Below are 18875 nucleotides of genomic sequence, written 5' to 3'. Positions count from 1 at the left end.
ACTGTTCCACCACGTCTTGCACATTTGTTTGGAGAGGAGAAAAAGAGGGAATCTGCAAGCTGAATGTTAAGACCCACATCTCAAAGGGCCCCAAAGAGCAGGGCGGTGTGGCCGGCGGCGCTGACCCTGCCTCCCGGCGGCTTCATCTGCCCTGCTCTCCCAACCCCTCATGTCATTACCGTGGAGCTTTTGGAGAGCTGGAGGAGATCCTAATTAGCAGCCTCTGAATTATTGTGTTCTTTTTTTTTTTTGTTCTCTCTATTTTTTTTTTCCCCCCTTAGTTTCATAATCAGTGATCTGGGCTCTACCAGAAGTGTTACTGTGGCAACAGGGCTGAAGCAGCAGCGGTGCAGGATTACCACGGGCAGGTACAGCGGTGCTTTGGTGGCTCGGCGACACTTTCTGAGCCCCGGGGGGGGGCTGCTCCGTGGGACTGGCTGGCTGCTCCCCGCACCCTGACAGGTGTCCCCGGGTGGATTTCAGGGTAAGCACCGCCAGTCGTTAAGCTGCATGACCGACCGCGTGCCTCTCCATTGGAGCTTAGCCTCTGCTAATGAGCTCTTAAGGCTGCCAGGAGAACGACCCCCTCCGACACCTTTGTTTTGAGTAGGCTGCTCCCCGCTGCTCGCTGCCCAAACCCTCCTGGCCTGGCTTGGAGCCGGGAGGTCATCTCCATCCTGCCTGAAAGCTGGGCTTCGTTTTCGCTCTGCTGTTTTTAAAGCACCTTTCTCCTCCCCACGTTCCGTGGGTTCGCCCTCCCGAGGCAGCTCGCGAGGTGGGGATGTTGTGGTTTGGTGGAGGATGTCTCTGCCCCGTGGCAGGGGGGTGGGAACTTGATGATCTTTGAGGTCCCTTCCAACCCAAACCAGTCTGTGATGCTCTGACAATGGCCACACTTAGCCCTTCTCAGCCAGGAGCAGGCAGAGCTGCTGTGTGAGCTGCACCCCTGTTCTCTTTGTACGTGGTGCAGACAATGCCTGGGACAAAGAAGGGGACAGCCTGACATGGAGTATTTAAAGAGATCTATTACTGTGTGGCTTCATTGATTTCTTTCTTTCTGTTCTCATTCATTATTTTGAACAATAAGATGAAGCAGCTTCACTGGAGCCTCTCAGGCAGTCGCTCTCCCCAGCACTGTGCGGCACCTGCCATGCCTGTCCCACAGGGGGAGGCCGTGGTGATCGCTCTTGTGCCAGCCAAGGGCTTGCACAAGCTCTGGGGATCTGCTACAGCAGATCACAGAATCATGGAATGGGTTGGGTTGGAAGGGACCTTTAAAGGTCATCTAGTTCAGCCTCCTGTTGTGACCAAGATCAAGTCACTCAGAGCCCCAGACAACCTCACCTGGAATGGTTCCAGCCATAGGGCATCTCCCACCTCTCTGGGCAACCTGGGCCCAGTCTCACCACCCTCACAGTAAAACATTTCTTCCTTCTCTCTAGTCTGAATCTCCCTCTTTTAGATTAAACCATCACCCCTTGTCCTGTCACAACAGACCCTACCGAAATGTCTGTCTCCAGCTTTCTGATCAGCCCTTTAAGCACTGAAAGGCCACCAGGAGGTCTCCCTGGAGCCTTCTCTTCTCCAGGCTCAACAACCCCAGCTCTCTATGAGCCTGGCCTCACAGCAGGGTGCTTCCAGCCCTCCCAGCATTGCTGTGGCCTCCTCTGGCCCTGCTTCATCAGATCCCTGTCTGTGCTGAGGACCCCAGAACCAGCCCCAGCACTGCAGGTGGGGTCTCAGCAGAGTGCAGCAGAGTTGCAGAATCCCCTCTGTGCCCCTACTGTCCACACTGCTGGGGATCATCCCAGGACACAGCTGGCTCTGGGCTGGCAGCACACAGTGCCAGCTCATGTCCAGCTATTCACTCACCATCACCCCAGAGTCCTTCTCCATAGGGCTGCTCCCCTGCCCTTCATCCCCCTGACAATGTTGATACTAGGAAGACCCTGAAGAAGGTCTAACCTCTCTTTCCAGACATCTCCTGCCAGTTCCACCAACCTTCACCAGCCTGGCCTGCAGTGAAACCCTCCATCCCCAGCACCTTTCTCCTGGTTATGTCTTAGAGTTGGTCCTTCATCCTCCATTACCTGACAGCTCCCTTGGGCTTAGCTCACTGCTCTTCTTTCTCTTAGACCTCCACTTTTACCTTGTCTCAGCTTTTACCTGGCCCACCTTGAGGGTGTCCTTCAGGAAATCCTCTCCAGCTGATCATTCTCCATTTGACAGATCCAAGATGCCCCTCATTCCCTTCTGTCTTCCTCCACAATTTATTCCCCAACCCATCCTGGTTTATTCCATGCATGGTAAAGGGTCTAGAGAACAAATCTTGTGAGGAGCAGCTAAAGGGACTGGGGTTGTTCAGCCTGGAGAAAAGAGGCTGAGGAGAAACCTTCTTGTTCTCTATAACTCCATGAAAGGAGATTGGAGCCAGGTGGGGGTCACTCTCTTCTCTCAAGTAACAAGTGATAGGACAGAGGAAGTTTAGGTTGGACATGAGGAGCAATTTCTTTCCCAAAAGGGTTGTCAAGGCCTGGCCCAGGCTGCCCAGGGCAGTGGTGGAATTCCCATCCCTGGAGGGCTCTATAAGCCATGCAGATGTGGTGCTGAGGAACATGGTTTAGTGATGACTTGGCAGTGCTGGTGAGCTTGTCCAGCCAAAAGGATTCTGTGAACCTGTGATACTGTGAAACTCTTTCTACCCTCTGTGATCAAGCATCACAGTGTCAAGAGGATGGTAGGGCAGTGAGGACCATGTGGTTGGACTTGATGATCTTAAATGACTATTCCAAGCAGAATGGTTCCAGTTCTATGGGGAGAGGTGCAGGAGTGACCACCTCATGCTCCCACAGTCCAGCAGTTACTGTGCCAGCAGAAGAGAGTGGCTGAGAGCAAAGTAAACCCATCCTAATGATGAGGGTTGTTAGGAAAAATATCATTAGGGAAATAAGTGGATGGATTTGTGGCTCTTCCCCTCCAAGGTGCTTGGGGCAGCTTCCAGACAGTGTCTGTACTTGCTGTGCTGGCACTGTGGCCAGGAGCACCCATCAGTGCGAGCCAGTGATCAAGAAGTGGAGATCATTGAGTTCCTTGTGTCACCCCTGCTGTAGTCAGGGGTGGAGCCTACATCCTCTGCTTCTGTATTCTGTGTTTGCAACATGACCTCGTGGAGTCTCTAGGCTTGGTGCTGGGATTTCAACATAGTAGAGCAAGATTTATGTCCTAAATCAAGGCAGAAAAAAAACCAAACACCCAACCAACAAGATCTGCCATGCCACAGTCACAGGGCAGATGGCTACTGTCACCCTTCCTGCTGCTCTTCAGGAGCTGAGCTGTGCCAGTCACTTAAGCATCCACATTCACTGGTAGTTTTCTCTTCTTTATTTTGCTTAAGACCTCATCAGTTCACTTTTCCTATCTCCTAACTGGGATAATAATTCCCTAGTCTTAGGGCTTGTGTAGGGTTAGGGTTAGGGTATCAGTCTTGAGGTGCTCCATGCTCCTTTGGAAGAGTCTGTAATGGCTTCATTTTCCCTGAGCAGCTTGTGATTCTTGGTTAGTGGCTCTGAGAAGGTGAGAGTTGTCTGGAACATGGCAGAAGGCTGTCGTGGTGTGCAGTGACTGCTGTTTGTGCCCTGAACACCAGCACAGAGCTGGAGGGACTCTGGTGAGATCCTGAGATACATCCTGCACAGTGTAGGCATCTCCTTCCCAGTGCAGGATGTTATCTGACTCCACTATGAGCTCAAAAAACAGCAAGTTGGCAGGACAGGAAGCTACAGATTCATGGAGTCCCAGAGTGTCTGAGGCTGGAAAGGACCTCAGGAAGTCATCTGGTCCAACCTCCCTCCAGCAGGGCAATCTAGAGCTGGTTGCCCAGGACCATGTCCAGGCAGATTTTAATGATCTCCAAAGAAGGGCACTCCACAATCTCCCAGGACAACCTGTGGCAGTGCTTGGTCACCCTCACAGTCAAAAAGTGTCTCCTGCTGTTCAGAGGGGCCCTCCTGTGTCTCAGTCTGTGCTCATGACCTCCAGTGCTGGGCATCACTGGAAGGAGCCTGGCTCTGTCCTCTCTACACCCCTAATTCAGGGATTTATAGACATTGATGAGACCTCTTCAGAGCTTTCACTTCTGCAGGCTGAGCAGTTCCAGCTCCATCAGCCTCTCTTACCAGCAGAGATGCTTCAGCCTCTGAATTCTCAATGGCCCTTTGCTGGACTCTCCAATCTGTCCATGTCTCTCTTGTACTGTGGAGCCCAGCACCACGTCTCTTCTCCCAGGCAACCAGCACCAGAACAAGAGGACACAGTCTCAAGCTGTGCCAGGGGAGGTTTAGGCTGGAGGTGAGGAAGAAATTCTTCCCAGCAAGAGAGATTGGCCATGGGAATGTGCTGCCCAGGGAGGTGGTGGAGTCACCATCCCTGGAGGTGTTCAAAAATGGCTTGGATGTGGCACTTGGAGCCATGGTTTAGTTGTCAGGAGGTGTTAGGTGTTAGGTCATGGGTTGGACTTGGTGATCTCTGAGGTCTTTTCCAGCCTGGTTGATTCTATGATTCTATGATTTACACAGTGCTCCAAGAGTGGCCTCACCAGTGCTGAGTAGAAGGGAAGGAGAACCTCCCTCACCCTGCTGGCAAGGCTTTCTCTGCCACAGCCCAGAACACCACTGGCCTGCTTTGCTGCAAGGGCACCTTGCTGGCTTGTGGTCAGTTTAGTGTCCACCAGGACCCCAGGTTCTCCTCTGCCAAGCTGTTTTCCAGCTGGGTAGCCCCCAGTATGTACTGGTGCCTGGGGCTGTTCCTCCACAAGGGCAGGACTTTGCCCTTCTCCCCATGAGGTTCCTGTTGCCCCATTTCTCCAGCCTGGTGTAGTGCCTCTGAACAGCAGCAGGACCCTCTGAGTATCAGCCACTCCTCCCAGTGTGGTGTCATCAGCAAGCTTGCTGAGGGGGCACTCAGCCCCATCTTCCAGGTCATCAATGAAGATGTTAAACAGAGCTGGAGCCAGGAAGTTTATCTTGACTGTGATCTCAAAGGTCTGTGCAAACCCTTTTCGTGAATCCAAGCTGTGTTGTTCACTTCTGGAGTCCAAAAGCCATTTCAGGAGTCGTTTGATGCTAAGCTGGGCTGAAATAGAGCGATTCCCAGTCATCAGAGTTAGGAGCTTGGGGAGCTTGGGGAGCTTCCTTCCACCTTCTGGCTGCTGGACACCTGATCCTCCCTTCATCCACCCACAATGGTTTCATGCACATAGCTGCTGCCAGTGTGTGCTTTGAGAGCCTGCATGGTCAGCATGGGATAGACTAACATCTCACTGAAGATTACCTCCAGGAGGAAAACTGATCCTGGCTCAGGCCAGCAGTTTTTACCATCACCCCAAGCCTGCCAGCTATTTCTGGATGCCCAGAAAGCCAGGTGGGAGTGGGGTCAAGTTCCCTCCATGCACATATGATGATGTTGCTGTTTGAAAGAGGACTTGTGCCTTCACCTCTCGGTTCTGAGGACCATGAAAGTGAGGGGAGGGCTGGAAGCCCTCTGCTGTGAGGCCAGGCTGAGAGAGTTGGGGTTGTTGAGCCCAGAGAAGAGAAATTTCAATGGAGACCTTCTGGTGGGCTTCCAGTGCTTAAAGTGGGCTACAGGAAAGGTGGGGAGGAATGATTTTTACCAGGACTTACAGTGATTGGACAATGGGCAATGGTTTTAGACTTCAAGAGGGGGAGCTGAGATTGGATGTAAGAAAGAAATGGTTTATGATGAGACACTGGCCCAGGTTGCAGAGAGGTGGTAGGTGTCCCATGCCTGGAACCATTCCAGGTCAGGTTGTCTGGGGCTCTGAGCAACCTGCTGTCATTGCAGATCTCCCTGCTGACTGCAGGGGGGTTGGACTGGGTGAGCTTTTAGGTCCCTTCCAACTCAACCCATGCCACCCATACCAAGGTGCAGGCAGGCAGTGATCTCATAGAATCTCGTAGAATCAAGAAGGTTGGAAAAGACCTCAGAGATCATCCAGTCCAACCTGTCACCCAACACCTCCTGACTACTAAACCATGGCTCCAAGTGCCATGTCCAATCCCTTTTTGAACACTTCCAGGGATGGGGACTCTGTTGCAGGTTGGGCAGGTGGAGAAAGCAGAAGCCCAAGCCCTTCCCACAGACCTCTCCCCCTCCTCATGTACCATCCCTCACAGCATCTGTCACTTATGTGGAGCCTCCTGTTTATGTAAAAGCCCAGAAAATAACCAAGGGAAGGCAGTGGATTTCCAGAGAGGGTGAATGGTTGCTGTGATTCATCTTTTCTGTTGAAGAGTGGAAAAGCAGAGGGTGGGGTGGGGGAATAATGTTCGGTGACACATCAAAGGCCTCTTTTCAGCTTCAGAGACACATGCAAGGAATTAGTCACAATCCTTTTTCCTCCCTAAACTCAGTGGCCCCCCTCTCTGTGCTGTCCAGCTCACTGCAGCCAGCCCCATGTAGTTAAGAGCTGAGGCAGCTCTTCGCAGAGGGCTGATGCAGAGAAGAAATCAACTCACAGCGTAAGGATCCCCCTGTTCGGCCCCTCCCTGGGGGATTCCTCCCTGAGGACCAGGCTTTGCTGAGCTCTCCAGCAGTGCAGCTCATCCCCATTGTCGTTTTCCCATCCTTTGCAGCTCACCCACCGTGAGTGGCTTGGGCCTGGGGGAAAGAGGACCCCGAACCATTCTGCCACCAGTCCAGCCCACGGGTAGCTCTCCTCTGCTGCTGGTCACAGCTCCACAGAGAGGCTGCAGCACCACGAATGGGATTGGAAAGGAGCAGGGAGGAGGGGAGGAACAGCAGGTTTGTTTTCCAGCCACTCTGATGGCTTGCTGCCACCTAAAAGGGAAAAAAAAAACCCACCCCACCAAAACCCAGACCTTTTTCCCCTTTCTTTATGCTCAGGCTTGTTCTTGTCCTGCTGTGAGCTGCTAACCAGGGCAAACACCAACCTCGCTCCTGGCTTTGCCCTCTTCTCTGTCACACACACACAGACACACACAAAAGAAGTAAAGTGCAGGATTTTTTTGTATTTTTCAGTGGAGCTGGGGCCAGCAGGAGGGAGTTGGGTGGGCTGGGTCAAGCCACTAGATTGCAGCATCTTTCTGAAAGCAGCAGTGGGTCCCGGGGTCCCAGGCAGCTGGGTGGAATTCAGGCCGCGTCTCCTCCTCGCACAGAGAAAAGGATTGCCTCATTTTCCAGGAATTAGGAATATGTCAGAGGTGGGGGTAAATCCTGCCTTTGATTGTGGATGGCTGCATCCAGCTAGGGGCTGGCCACGTTCTGCAGCACTGAAGACTAATTCTTTGCTTCCTGGAAGCGCGGGGAGGGGTGGTCCTGCAGCCAGCCCCCTTGCAGCAGCAGCAGCAGCACGCACCAGGCCCATTTGCAAGCCACTTATTACTTTATAAAGAGATTATTTCCTTCTCCACCCCCCTCCTCAGCATCAATCATCTCGACAAGATCCACATGTTTTAAAGCATAATGTTCTGCAGCCTCCAGAGCAGTAGCCTCACATCCAGCCTTTCCTCTGGGAAGGTTCCCAGCAGTGTAGGGGAGAGTGCAGTTGGTGCACACTACAGATAGCTGTGAGTCTACACATGTTGCACAAAAATGTGCAGATATGCAGAAATGTAAATAAACAGCTACATTTATTTAGGCTAAATGACATCCTAATTGCCACTTGGCCTATTTATTCAGGAGAAATGAATGTATTTGGGGTAAACTTATTTAGGATGAAATGTCTTTGGGATACGGTTTCTTTGGGATAAATAAATACAACAGGGCAAGAGGAAACAGCCTCAGGTTGCTCCAGCCACCAGACAGCCCCTGCCCAGGGCTCTGCTGCATGTGTCAGACCCTTGAGCATCACTTGTGGGGCCAGGGAGGTGGTGGAGTCCCCATCCCTGGAGGTGTTCAAGAGGGGATTGGATGTGGCACTTGGTGCCATGGTCTAGTCATGAGGTCTGTGGTGACAGGTTGGACTTGATGATCTTTGAGGTCTCTTCCAACCTTAGTGATACAGTGATACTGTGATACTGTGATACAGTGTGAGCAGCACCAGCAGTGGGGCAAGGAGGGGGACTGGGGGTGCCAGGAGGGGATGGGGTGGGTTGAAGGTGCTGGAGGGGACCTGGGAAGTGTTGCTGTTGGCCTGAAGGAGTGACGAGGATAGAGAGGAGCATGCCAGGAAGGGCTGGGGAGTGCTGTGGGTGGACTGCAGGGTGCTGGGTAGGCTCTGAGGGATGCTGGGGATGGATTGGAGGTGAGCTGGGGATGGACTGGGAGATGTTGTGTCCAGTTCTGGGCCCCTCAGTTTAAGAAGGACATTGAGACACTTGAATGTGTCCAGAGAAGGGCAACGAGGCTGGGGAGAGGCCTTGAGCACAGCCCTGTGAAGAGAGGCTGAGGGAGCTGGGGTTGCTTAGCCTGGAGAAGAGGAGGCCCAGGGGAGACCTCATTGCTCTCTACAACTACCTGAAGGGAGGTTGTAGCCAGGTGGGGGTTGGTCTCTTCTCCCAGGCAGCCAGCACCAGAACAAGAGGACACAGTCTCAAGCTGCGCCAGGGGAAGTTTAGGCTGGAGGTGAGGAGAAAGTTCTTCACTGAGAGAGTCATTCGTCATTGGAATGTGCTGCCCAGGGAGGTGGTGGAGTCACCATCCCTGGAGGTGTTCAAGAGGGGATTGGATGTGGCACTTGGTGCCATGGTCTAGACATGAGGTCTGTGGTGACAGGTTGGACTTGATGATCTTTGAGGTCTCTTCCAACCTTGGTGATACTGTGATACTGTGATGTTGAGGACAAGCTTCAAAAAGGGATTGGATGTGGCACTTGAAGCCATGGTTTAGTTGTCAGGAGGTCAAACGGTCACACAGGTTGGACTTGATGATCTTTGAGGTCTTTTCCAACCTTATTGATTGTATGATTCTATGCTCCAGGGGAGACTGAGGTTGGTCATTAGGAACAATTTCTTCCCCAGATGGGTTGTCCAGCCCTGGACCAGGCTGCCCAAGGTGGTGGTGGAGACCCCATCCCTGGAGGGGTTTCTGAGCTGTGTAGATGTGGTGCTGAGGGGCTTGGTGTAGTGGTGAGCCAGCACTGCTGGGTTAAAGGTTGGACTTGATGATCTTAAAGGTCTTTGCCAACCCCAACAATTCTGTGACTCTAAGAAATGTATATCAATGTATTAATACATATGTGCAGACAGAAATAAGAGGTGGAGAGATATATATGGAGATAAATAGATATAGATGATATAGAAATAAACCTAGATATAAATATAGAGATATAGATATGGATATAGATACATAGATGTGGATATAGATATAGATATAGATATAGATATAGATATAGATATAGATATAGATATAGATATAGATATAGATATAGATATAGATATAGATATAGATATAGATATTTCTGGACATTCTGCTAGCAATTATCATACATCACAGAATGGTCTGGGTTGGAAGGAACCTCCAAAGCTCTAGTCCAACCCCCTCTGCAGTCAGCAGGGACATCCCCAACTAGATCAGGTTGCCCCAGAGCCCTGTCCAGCCTCACCTTGAGTATCTCCAGGGATGGAGCCTCAGCTCCCTCCCTGGGCAACCTGTTCCACTACCCTCATGGTACAAAACTTGTTCCTAACATCCAATCTAAATCTCCTCTGCTGTAGTGGGAGCCATTGTCCCCTGTCCTGTCCCTGCAGGCCTTTGCAAACAGTCCCTCTGCAGCCTTCTTGTAGCCCCCTTCAGGTACTGGCAGGCTGCTATTAGGTCTCCCCAGAGCCTCCTCCTCTGCAGGCTGAACACCCGCGGCTCCCTCAGCCTGTCCTCGCAGCAGAGGTGCTCCAGCCCCCTGACCATTTTCGTGGCCCTATGCCTGTTGAGGTTTCTAGGGCAGGTTTTTGAGCAGGAAGGCTCCCAGGCAGCCAGGACCCCGAGCATCATCCCCCCGGGCCGGGCCGGTGGCGGTCCCCCCGCGGCAGCGGCAGCGGCGGCGGCGGCGCCGTGACGTGAGGCTGTTTGTGTGCAGAGCTGGCAGGATGTGGCCGCGGCCAGGAGCTGTGTTTGTGTTGATAACATTACAAGTATTTCCTCTGCCTTTCCGAGAGCGGCAGGGAGGCAGCCGAGGGGGAAGGGAGACTCGGGTTTCTCCGGCTTTGGGGTCGGATTCGCCGGGCCTTTCATGGGAAGCAGCAGGTCTCGGCGTATCCCTGGCGATCCTTTATCCTGCCTTTGGGAACGGGGGGTGTGGAATGGCAGAGCCGGCGGCGGGGCTGGCACAGCCCTCCCCTTACACGGAGCTCTCCGTTTAAGGTGGTGAGGCAGAGCTGGCAGCTGACAGAATCATCACCGAATGACACAATCACCTGGTTGGGATAGACCTTAAGATCATCGACTCCAGCCACAGCCCAGCATCTCCCTGCACGCAGCTCCTCATCTTTTAAACACCCCCAGGGATGGGGACTCCACCACTCCCTGGGGCAGCCTCTTCCAGTGCCTGAAGACCCTTTCTGTGGATAAATATTTCCTCATATGCAACCTAACCCTCCCCTGCTGCAACTTGAGGCCATTTCCTCTCATCCTAATCCTCATCACCTGGGAGGAGAGGCCAGCCCCCACCTCACTCCATCCTCCTGTCAGGGAGTTGTAGAGAACAATGGTCCTATTGCTTTTGCATGTGGGTCCCATCATGAGGAGTGACATAGCTCTGTGGGTTTCCACAGTGAGGTGCTCAGAGGATCTGTGTCCTGCAGCAAGTTGCTTTTGTTCTTGCTGGCAGCACATCTTCAAGTGCTTCCTGGATGCAGTCAAGCAGGGGAGGGCACAAGCTCCCTTTCCTATGCTGGGGGGAAAACCTCTTTACCACAGGACCATCTCAGCTCCAGAGCATGGTTGCCTGTAAAGTGGCCTCAACAAGCACCAAGAGTGGAGTGTGGACCTGGAGAAGGAATAACCTGTTGTTGTATAGCACTGTTGTTGGAGATCAGCCCTTCTCCTACAATAACCCCCTGCACCAGAAAGGAGAGGGGCTGACGGCAGCTCCATGGAGAAGGATCTAGGAGTGCTAGTGGATAAGTTCACCATGAGCCAGCAATGTGCCCTCATGGCCAAGAAGATCAGTGGTGTCCTGGGATGCATTAAGAAAAGTGTGAGGGGCAAGTTGACAGAGGTAGAATAGAATAGAATAGAATAGAATAGAATAGAATAGAATAGAATAGAATAGAATAGAATAGAATAGAATAGAATAGAATAGGTTGGAAGAGACCTTTGAGATCATTGAGTCCAACCTATCATCCAACACCACCTAATCAACTAAACCATGCAACCAAGCACCCTATCAAGTCACCTCCTAAACACCTCCTAGGTTCTTCTCCTCCTCTGTTCTGCCCTAAAGATGCTACATCTGGTGTACTGAGTCCAGTTATGGGCTTCCCAGTTCAAGAGAGACAAGAAACTGCTGGAGGGAGTCCAGCAGAAGCTCTGGAGATGCTGAGGGGGCAGGTGAAGAGGAAAGGCTGAGAGCCCTGGGGCTGTTTAGCCTGGAGAAGAGCAGCCTGAGAGGGGATCCTCTCAACAATCACCAAGAGCTAAAGGGCAGGGGCCAAGAGGATGAGGCCAGACTCTTCCAATGGTGTCCAGTGACAGGACGAGGAGCAACAGGCACAAACTGGAGCCCAGGAGGTTCCATATGAACAGGAAGAGAAAATTCTTTGCTGTGAGGGTGCTGGTGTCCTGAAGCAGGCTGCCCAGAGAGGTTGTGGAGTCTGCTCTGGAGAGATTCCAAACCCACTTGGCCACTGTGATCCTGGGCAAGCTGCTGTGGGTGCCCTGCTTTAGCAGGGAGGTTGGACTGGGTGATCTCCAAAGGTGCCTTCCAACTCCTGCCGTGCTGGGACTCTGTACTATCGAATCCCTTTTCGTTGTGGGTTTCCCAGACGTCCCACCCTGGAGCAGAGCCCCAGGGAGGCACCAGTGCTGTCACCAGTGGCAGGAGGACTGAATCAGTTCAAATTCACCCAGACAGATACTCTAACTGGTGATGAAACCCTCTGGAAAGCTGGCTGCTCCTGCCATTGGGACCTTCTGGAGAAAGCCCTGCCCCAGGCCTGGCCATGGAGGTTGCTGAAGGAAAGCTCTTATCTCCGGAGCTTGGTTTCCTTCTGGTTGAGGGTTTGTCTGACCTTGTGGTCACTGAGGGAGTTTGACTTTTGCCAGGTTTTCTTTTGAGGGGGAGGAAAAATGTGTCAGTGGCTGGTGCTGGTGGGAGGATCCTCCTGGGTGGGGAGGATCTTGTGTTCCTGATACGGTTTCCAGCGTGTTGATGACTTCAGTGTTGTTCCTTTGCCCAGAGTTTGGGATGGGTCTGGATGGAAGCACATTTCAATAACTAGAAGGAGAACAAACAACACAAGATGCATTCAGGAGGGCGAGGCTCAGGCCATGTATCAGGAGTGAAGCCCTTTCTTGGCAGCCTGTTGAGCTGACTTGGCAGCAAGGCCTCGCAGCCTTCTCCCAGGAGATGCTGAAGATGTCTCTGGACGTGTGACAAAAGCCTGAAGGACCAGAGAGAGTTGTACAGCATCTGCTGGGCGATGGCACATCAATGGCATGCAGCAGAGCCACCTCCAAGCCTTCCCTGGTCTCCTAACAAGATGCTGGCACGTGCTGCTCTGGGGCTTGGCAGCTTTGGGCTTTGTTCTGGCCAGGACGATGATGTCTCACATCTTGCTGTCATTTACCTCAGCCCCTAGGCCTGGATCTGCTTGGGAGGAGATAGCTATCCCCATTTCTCAGGAGCTTTTGGAGGTCTGCTGAGGAAAGAAATCACCACTAAAACCTTGGACTTATAAGGGCTGGGAGAGCAGCTCTGCTGAGGTCATCATCCTGTAGATGTGCAGGACATTTCCTGCAGTGCAAGGAGTGATCTTGGATTAGTGCTTGTGGGTATTTGTTTGTCCTCAGGTGCAGGGAGTCTGGTGGAGTTTGGTTGGAGCTGAGCCTGGCCTCCTGTGGGTGTTCTGTGGGTGAGCTGGGCACTGCCCACAAGAGGAGCTGACCTCTCTTCCTTCCCTGCCTGGCCATTCTGGATCTAGACTCCTTGCCATGGTCTTCACATTGCTCATAGTGTGCTCCTTTGCAGACACATTGTTAATCTCCTTTAAGACCAGGTCTTTCTCTTTGGTGCTCACCTTCACAGCTCCTTCCTCTCATGCTCCCCCACTGTTCATCCCTTCCCTGCTTCATCTGTGGTCACCTTTGCTAGTCCACCAGACTGGTATCTCCCCAAGCACCCTCCACTTGGAGATGGGTGAACATACTGATAAATCCTTCCCACCCACATGCCTGCAGGGTCTCTAGCCACATGTTCACCCTTCTCTCCCAGCTCTGCACCCACAATCCACAGCAGTGTCCACAGGGAGGAACTGTTTTGGGGTGATGTGCCACACATGAGATTTAATACATCTAAGTGCCAGGTGCTACACTTTGGCCACAACAACCCCAGGCAGTGCTACAGGCTGGGGTCAGAGTGGCTGGAGAGCAGCCAGGCAGAAAGGGACCTGGAGGTACTGGTTGACAATAGCCTGAACATGAGCCAGCAGTGTGCCCAGGGGGCCAAGAGGGCTATTGGCATCCTGGCCTGCATCAGGAACAGTGTGGCCAGCAGGAGCAGGGAGGTCATTCTGCCCCTGTACACTGCACTGGTTAGGCCACACCTTGAGTCCTGTGTCCAGTTCTGGGCTCCTCAGTTTAGCAAAGATGTTGAGTTGCTGGAAGGTGTCCAGGGAAGGGCAACAAAGCTGGGGAGGGGTCTGGAGCACAGCCCTGTGAGGAGAGGCTGAGGGAGCTGGGGTTGCTTAGCCTGGAGAAGAGGAGGCTCAGGGGAGACCTCATTGCTCTCTACAACTACCCAAAGAGAGGTTGTAGACAGGTAGGGGTTGGTCTCTTCTCCCAAGCAACCTGCACCAGAACAAGAGGACACAGTCTCAAGCTGTGCCAGGGGAGGTTTAGGCTGGATGTTAGGAAGAAATTCTTCCCAGAAAGAGAGATTGCCCATTGAATGTGCTGCCAAGGAGGTGGTGGAGTCACCATCACTGGAGGTGTTTAGGAAGAGACTGTATGGGGTGCTTGGTGCCATGGTTTAGTTGATGAGATGGTGTTGGGTGATAGGTTGGACAAGATGATGTTGAAGGTCTTTTCCAACCTGGTTAATTCTATTCTATTAATAATGGCACTTCAGGACGTGGTTTAATGGCCATGGTGGTCTTAGGTTGACAGTTGGCCTTGATGATCTTAGAGGTCTTTTTCAGTTGAAACAATTCTGTGATTCTGTGAAGGTTTAAGTCCCTGTTCCTTGCTCTCTTCCCCAGGTCAACATGGATTTGTGGCTCTTTCTCCTTTTGCTCGGAGGCAGCCTGAGAAGTGTAGGTGCTAACAATGTCACAACAGGTAAACCATGCTCCTTGTCTCCTCCCTCTTAGCCTTAAACCATCTTTAGGATCAAAGGATCCTCACAGGCTCAGTGACTTCTTCTGCCCTCCACTTAACTCTGATTAAAGCATTGGAAAGAGAGTGCATTTCAACTCTGCTGTCACCTGGAAAGGTTGGACCAGATGATCCTTGGGGTGCCTTCCAACCTGGTCTATTCTATTCTATTCTATTCTATTCTATTCTATTCTATTCTATTCTATTCTATTCTATCCTTGGGGTGCCTTCCAACCTGGTCTATCCTATCCTATCCTATCCTATCCTATCCTATCCTATCCTATCCTATCCTATCCTATCCTATCCTATCCTATCCTATCCCATCCTAGGGGTGCCTTCCAACCTGGCATGCTGTGATTCTGTAGTAAATAGGACCTGCTGGTTTTGCCTCTAGCAAGTATGGATCCTCTCTTGGAGGAGATCCAACCCTTGTTCATCCCCAGTATCATAACACCTGTCCAAGTCCCCTGCTTTTATAGCCTGGGGATCACTGTGCTGTGCAAAGTCTTCCCTGTCTGTCCTGGCCTCAGGGCTTTTTTGGCTGTTTCATCCCTGTCATGCAAATCTCCAGCATCTAAACCCTCCAGCATTGCTGCAAGGTATCTCATGGAGGTCCTCTTGTGTTTTCTCCTCTTGCAGGACCACCCACCACAGTGCCCACCTCCCCCAGGAGCCCCACCAGAGCTCCTACAGCAGGTCCTGAGGATGGGACTACGACAAGCACGCACAGCCTCAACATGAGCACTCCAGTGACTGTTTCTACCATGGCATCAAAGCCACCTACAACTACAGCCCCCATGATCTCCTCCAACACCACCACTGTCAGCCTCAACACCTCCACCCTGGGGACAACCATGCCTGTGCCTCCAGCCACCTCCCTGCTGCCCGGTGTGATGTCGTCTGCTCCGCTCACTGCTCTCCCCAGCACAGAAGCGGAGACGGTGGAGAGGAACTTCAGTGCGACAGTCACAACACAAGAGACCTCTTCTGCTTCCCACAATGGTAGGCATCTCCTTCACCTCTTCTCCTCCCTCCCTCCAGCTTTGTTTCTTTTCCTTGGTTTTGCTGAAAGAAAGGGGAGGAGGAGACACCTGGGGGCAAATTCCATCATGGTACAAAGAAATAGAACTCCCTGAAGTGGCTGGATGAGTAGAGATTTATCCTACCCAGGGTTTGGGCTTCTTGACAAGGTGCTGGGGCACCAGAAACCCTAAGATCTCATTCCACAAGGTGCTGGGGCACTAGAAACCTCAGGATCTTGTTCCACAAGGCGCTGGTGTACCACAAACCATAGAAGCCTGTTCCACAAGGTTCTGGGGCACCAGAATACCTAGGATCTCGTTCCACAATGTACTGGGGATCCAGAAACCATAGGATCATACTCCATAAGGTGCTGGGGCACCACAAACCCAAGGATCTTGTTCCACAAGATGCTGAGGCACCAGAATACCTAGATCTCATTGCACAAGGTGCTGGGCCACCACAGGCTGTAGGATCTCATTTCACTTTTGTCACAGATGAATTTCATCACCTTTCATGGTTTCCAGAGTGTGAAACAAGGTGAGTGCTGCACCTCACAAGGTGTCTCTGTAGCCACCAGCAACAGATCCCACCAGGCTGCTGCTCAGCTGCAGAGCTTGGATTATCTGGGGTGTTGCTACGTTTTGTGGTGTTTTAGTAGCCACCATAAGCTCAAGCCAAGCACTTTGGCACTGTACAAGCACACACACAACAAGGCAGTCCCTGTCCCAAAGACTTAGAGGAGAGGTGGCCAAGCAGGGGTGAGATCCAGCTCCTGGGGAAAGCAGGTAAGCTGGCTCATTGGCCAAAGTGAGCCAAGCTGAGGATGAAGGATGATGTGCTAGAATGGTGCTGTAGGGCAGGGCTCATCAGAGGAATAGAGAATAGAATAGAATAGAATAGAATAGAATAGAATAGAATAGAATAGAATAGAATAGAATAGAATAGAATAGAATAGAATAGAATAGAATAGAATAGAATAGAATAGAATAAGCCAGGTTGGAAGAGACCTTCAAGATCATCATGTCCAACCTATCATCCAACACCACCTAATCAACTAACCCATGGCACCAAGCACCCTGTCAAGTCTCCTCCTGAACACCTCCAACGATGGTGACTCCACCACCTCCCCAGGCAGCCCATTCCAATGGGCAATCACTCTCTCTGTGTAAAACTTCCTCCTGACCTCCAGCCTGAACCTCCCCTGGCACAGCTTGAGACTGTGTCCTCTTGTTCTGGTGCTGGCTGCCTGGGAGAAGAGACCAACCTCTGCCTGTCTACAACCTCCCTTCAGGTAGTTGTAGAGAGCAATAAGGTCACCCCTGAGTCTCCTTCTCTCCAGGCTGAGCAACCCCAGCTCCCTCAGCCTCTCCTCACAGGGCTGTGTTCCAAGCCCCTCACCAACTTCGTTGCCCTTCTCTGAACTCATTCCAGCAAGTCAACCTCCTTCCTAAACTGAGGGGCCCAGAACTGGACACAGGACTCGAGGTGTGGCCTAACCAGTGCAGAGTACAGGGGCAGAATGACCTCCCTGCTCCTGCTGACCACACTGTTCCTGATGCAGGCCAGGATGCCATTGGCCCTCCTGGCTGCCTGGGCACACTGCAGGCTCATGTTCAGCCTACCATCAACCAGTACCCCCAGGTCCCTCTCTGCCAAGGCTCCACCAAGGTTGCTGAGCTGCTTGCAGATGATTTGATAAACCGTCTGAAGGTGCTCTCTCTCCACTGTGATGAGCACCAGGAGCAATGAGGTGAGACATTACTCAGCAGAGTATTCCATGCACTGCAGGTCTCAGTCTTGCATTTGCTGGCACATCTGATGGTGGGATGAGTGCTGCAGCCCTGGAAGTGTTTAAGTTCAGCTTGGACATTGCTTTCAGCAACCTGATCTAGTGGAAAGTGTCCCTGCCCATGGCAGGGGGGTTGGTCTGGATGATCTTTGAAGTCATAGAATCATAGAATCAATAAGGTTGGAAAAGACCTCAGAGATCATCAAGTCCAACCTGCCACCCAACACCTCATGACTACTAAACCATGGCACCAAGTGCCACTTCCAATCCTTTTTAAACACCTCCAGGGATGGTGGCTCCACCACCTCCCTGGGCAGCACATTCCAATGGCTAACAACTCTCTCTGGGAAGAACTTTCTCCTCAAGTACTTTCCACCCCAAACCACCCTGTGATTGTGTGCTTCACTGTTTCCCCATTACTTGGTCTGCTTTGAAAGGTCTTGAGGGCCAAGAGTTGTCTCTGTTGCCATCCTGCTGTCTTTCCCTTCTTGGCACATCATCTGAGTGGCCCTTGGGAATGGAGTTTGGCTGCTCTAATTGCACAAGTTAGGCAAAAAGAGGCTGAGGTGACCAGAAATCTTAGCTGATCTATGACTCTGCAGCCATGGTTTGCACACTGATGTGTCATTTGAGACCCAGCTTTGGTACCATCTGAGCTGCAGCAGTTAGATGTCAGTGCTCACTGGAGTTTGCAGTGAAAGCCTTGGCAGTGCAGGATTGGTAGTGGGGTAGGAAGGACAGTGAGGAGGTAATGCTGCAGATACTGCAGGAAGGTGACAAGTGTGCATTCCTTGACAGGGAATTCCCAAGGGGGATTGGGTGTTGGGTATCTAAACTTCCCTTCACATCAGTGAGGTGTGTCTGTCCACTTCCTCTGGGCATCCTTGGAAACTGCAGCCCCTGCAGCTGCAGGGAAGTTGTCTTTGCCACCAATGTGACTGCAGGAAGTTTGCAACCCAGCTTTTTAGAGTCCTGCCATCCCTAAGCTCATCCAGCTTCATGTCAAACACAAATCTTCAAGGCATTTCTGCAGAGGGAAGGAGTTCAGAGTCACCTTAGATACGTGGAGCAGGTTGCCTAGAGAGTCCTCATCCCTGGAACCATTCCAGATCAGGTTGTTAGGGGCTCTGAGGAACCTGCTCTAGTTGCAGATGTCTCTGCTGATTGCAGGAGGGCTGAACTGGATGAGCTTTAAAGGTGCCTCCCAAACCAGTCTGTGATTCTATACATGGTGCAGGTGCAGCATAGATGTAGCCTTGAATGGAAGTGATGGAAGAAGAGGCCTGAAGTACCACCAAGGTCTGGATTCTGTGGCATGATGTCTGCTGCAGGGCACTGAATTCATCATTGTTGTGTCTGCCTTTCTTGCTTTTGTTCTGACTTGGGTTACTGGTTTGGGTGAACTCCCTTGGTGTGTGCCATGACCTGTTGGCCTTTGCACCATCAAGGCCAGGTGTTGCTTCTCACCTAGAATCATGGAGCCATTCCTTTAAGGTCATCAGGTCCAGCCACGAGTTGATGGCAGCCCTGAGAACAAATGATTAAAACTAATTCTTTC

The 18875-nt window shown here is 51.9% G+C and overlaps 1 protein-coding gene across 3 annotated transcripts in view; it reads left to right on the top strand.

The window, feature by feature from the left end:
• PTPRA (protein tyrosine phosphatase receptor type A) overlaps nucleotides 1–18875 on the top strand; it is a 170715-nt gene that overhangs the window by 116321 nt on the left and 35519 nt on the right. For 2 of the 3 annotated variants that reach the window (XM_068149675.1, XM_068149673.1), the window contains exons 4-5: nucleotides 14391–14469; nucleotides 15145–15507. In XM_068149675.1, the coding sequence (XP_068005776.1) occupies nucleotides 14391–14469; nucleotides 15145–15507 (442 nt within the window). Of the gene's footprint in view, nucleotides 1–281; nucleotides 485–14390; nucleotides 14470–15144; nucleotides 15508–18875 lie in introns of all 3 variants that reach the window. The other variant, XM_068149676.1, reaches the window with a different exon arrangement.

The sequence above is a fragment of the Melanerpes formicivorus genome, unplaced genomic scaffold (assembly GCF_026170545.1).
Source record: "Melanerpes formicivorus ecotype bairdi unplaced genomic scaffold, bMelFor1.0.p_v2 SCAF_18, whole genome shotgun sequence".
Lineage (NCBI taxonomy): Eukaryota > Metazoa > Chordata > Aves > Piciformes > Picidae > Melanerpes > Melanerpes formicivorus.
Note: the sequence above shows the minus strand (reverse complement) of the source record. Positions and strands in the feature narration are given on the sequence as shown.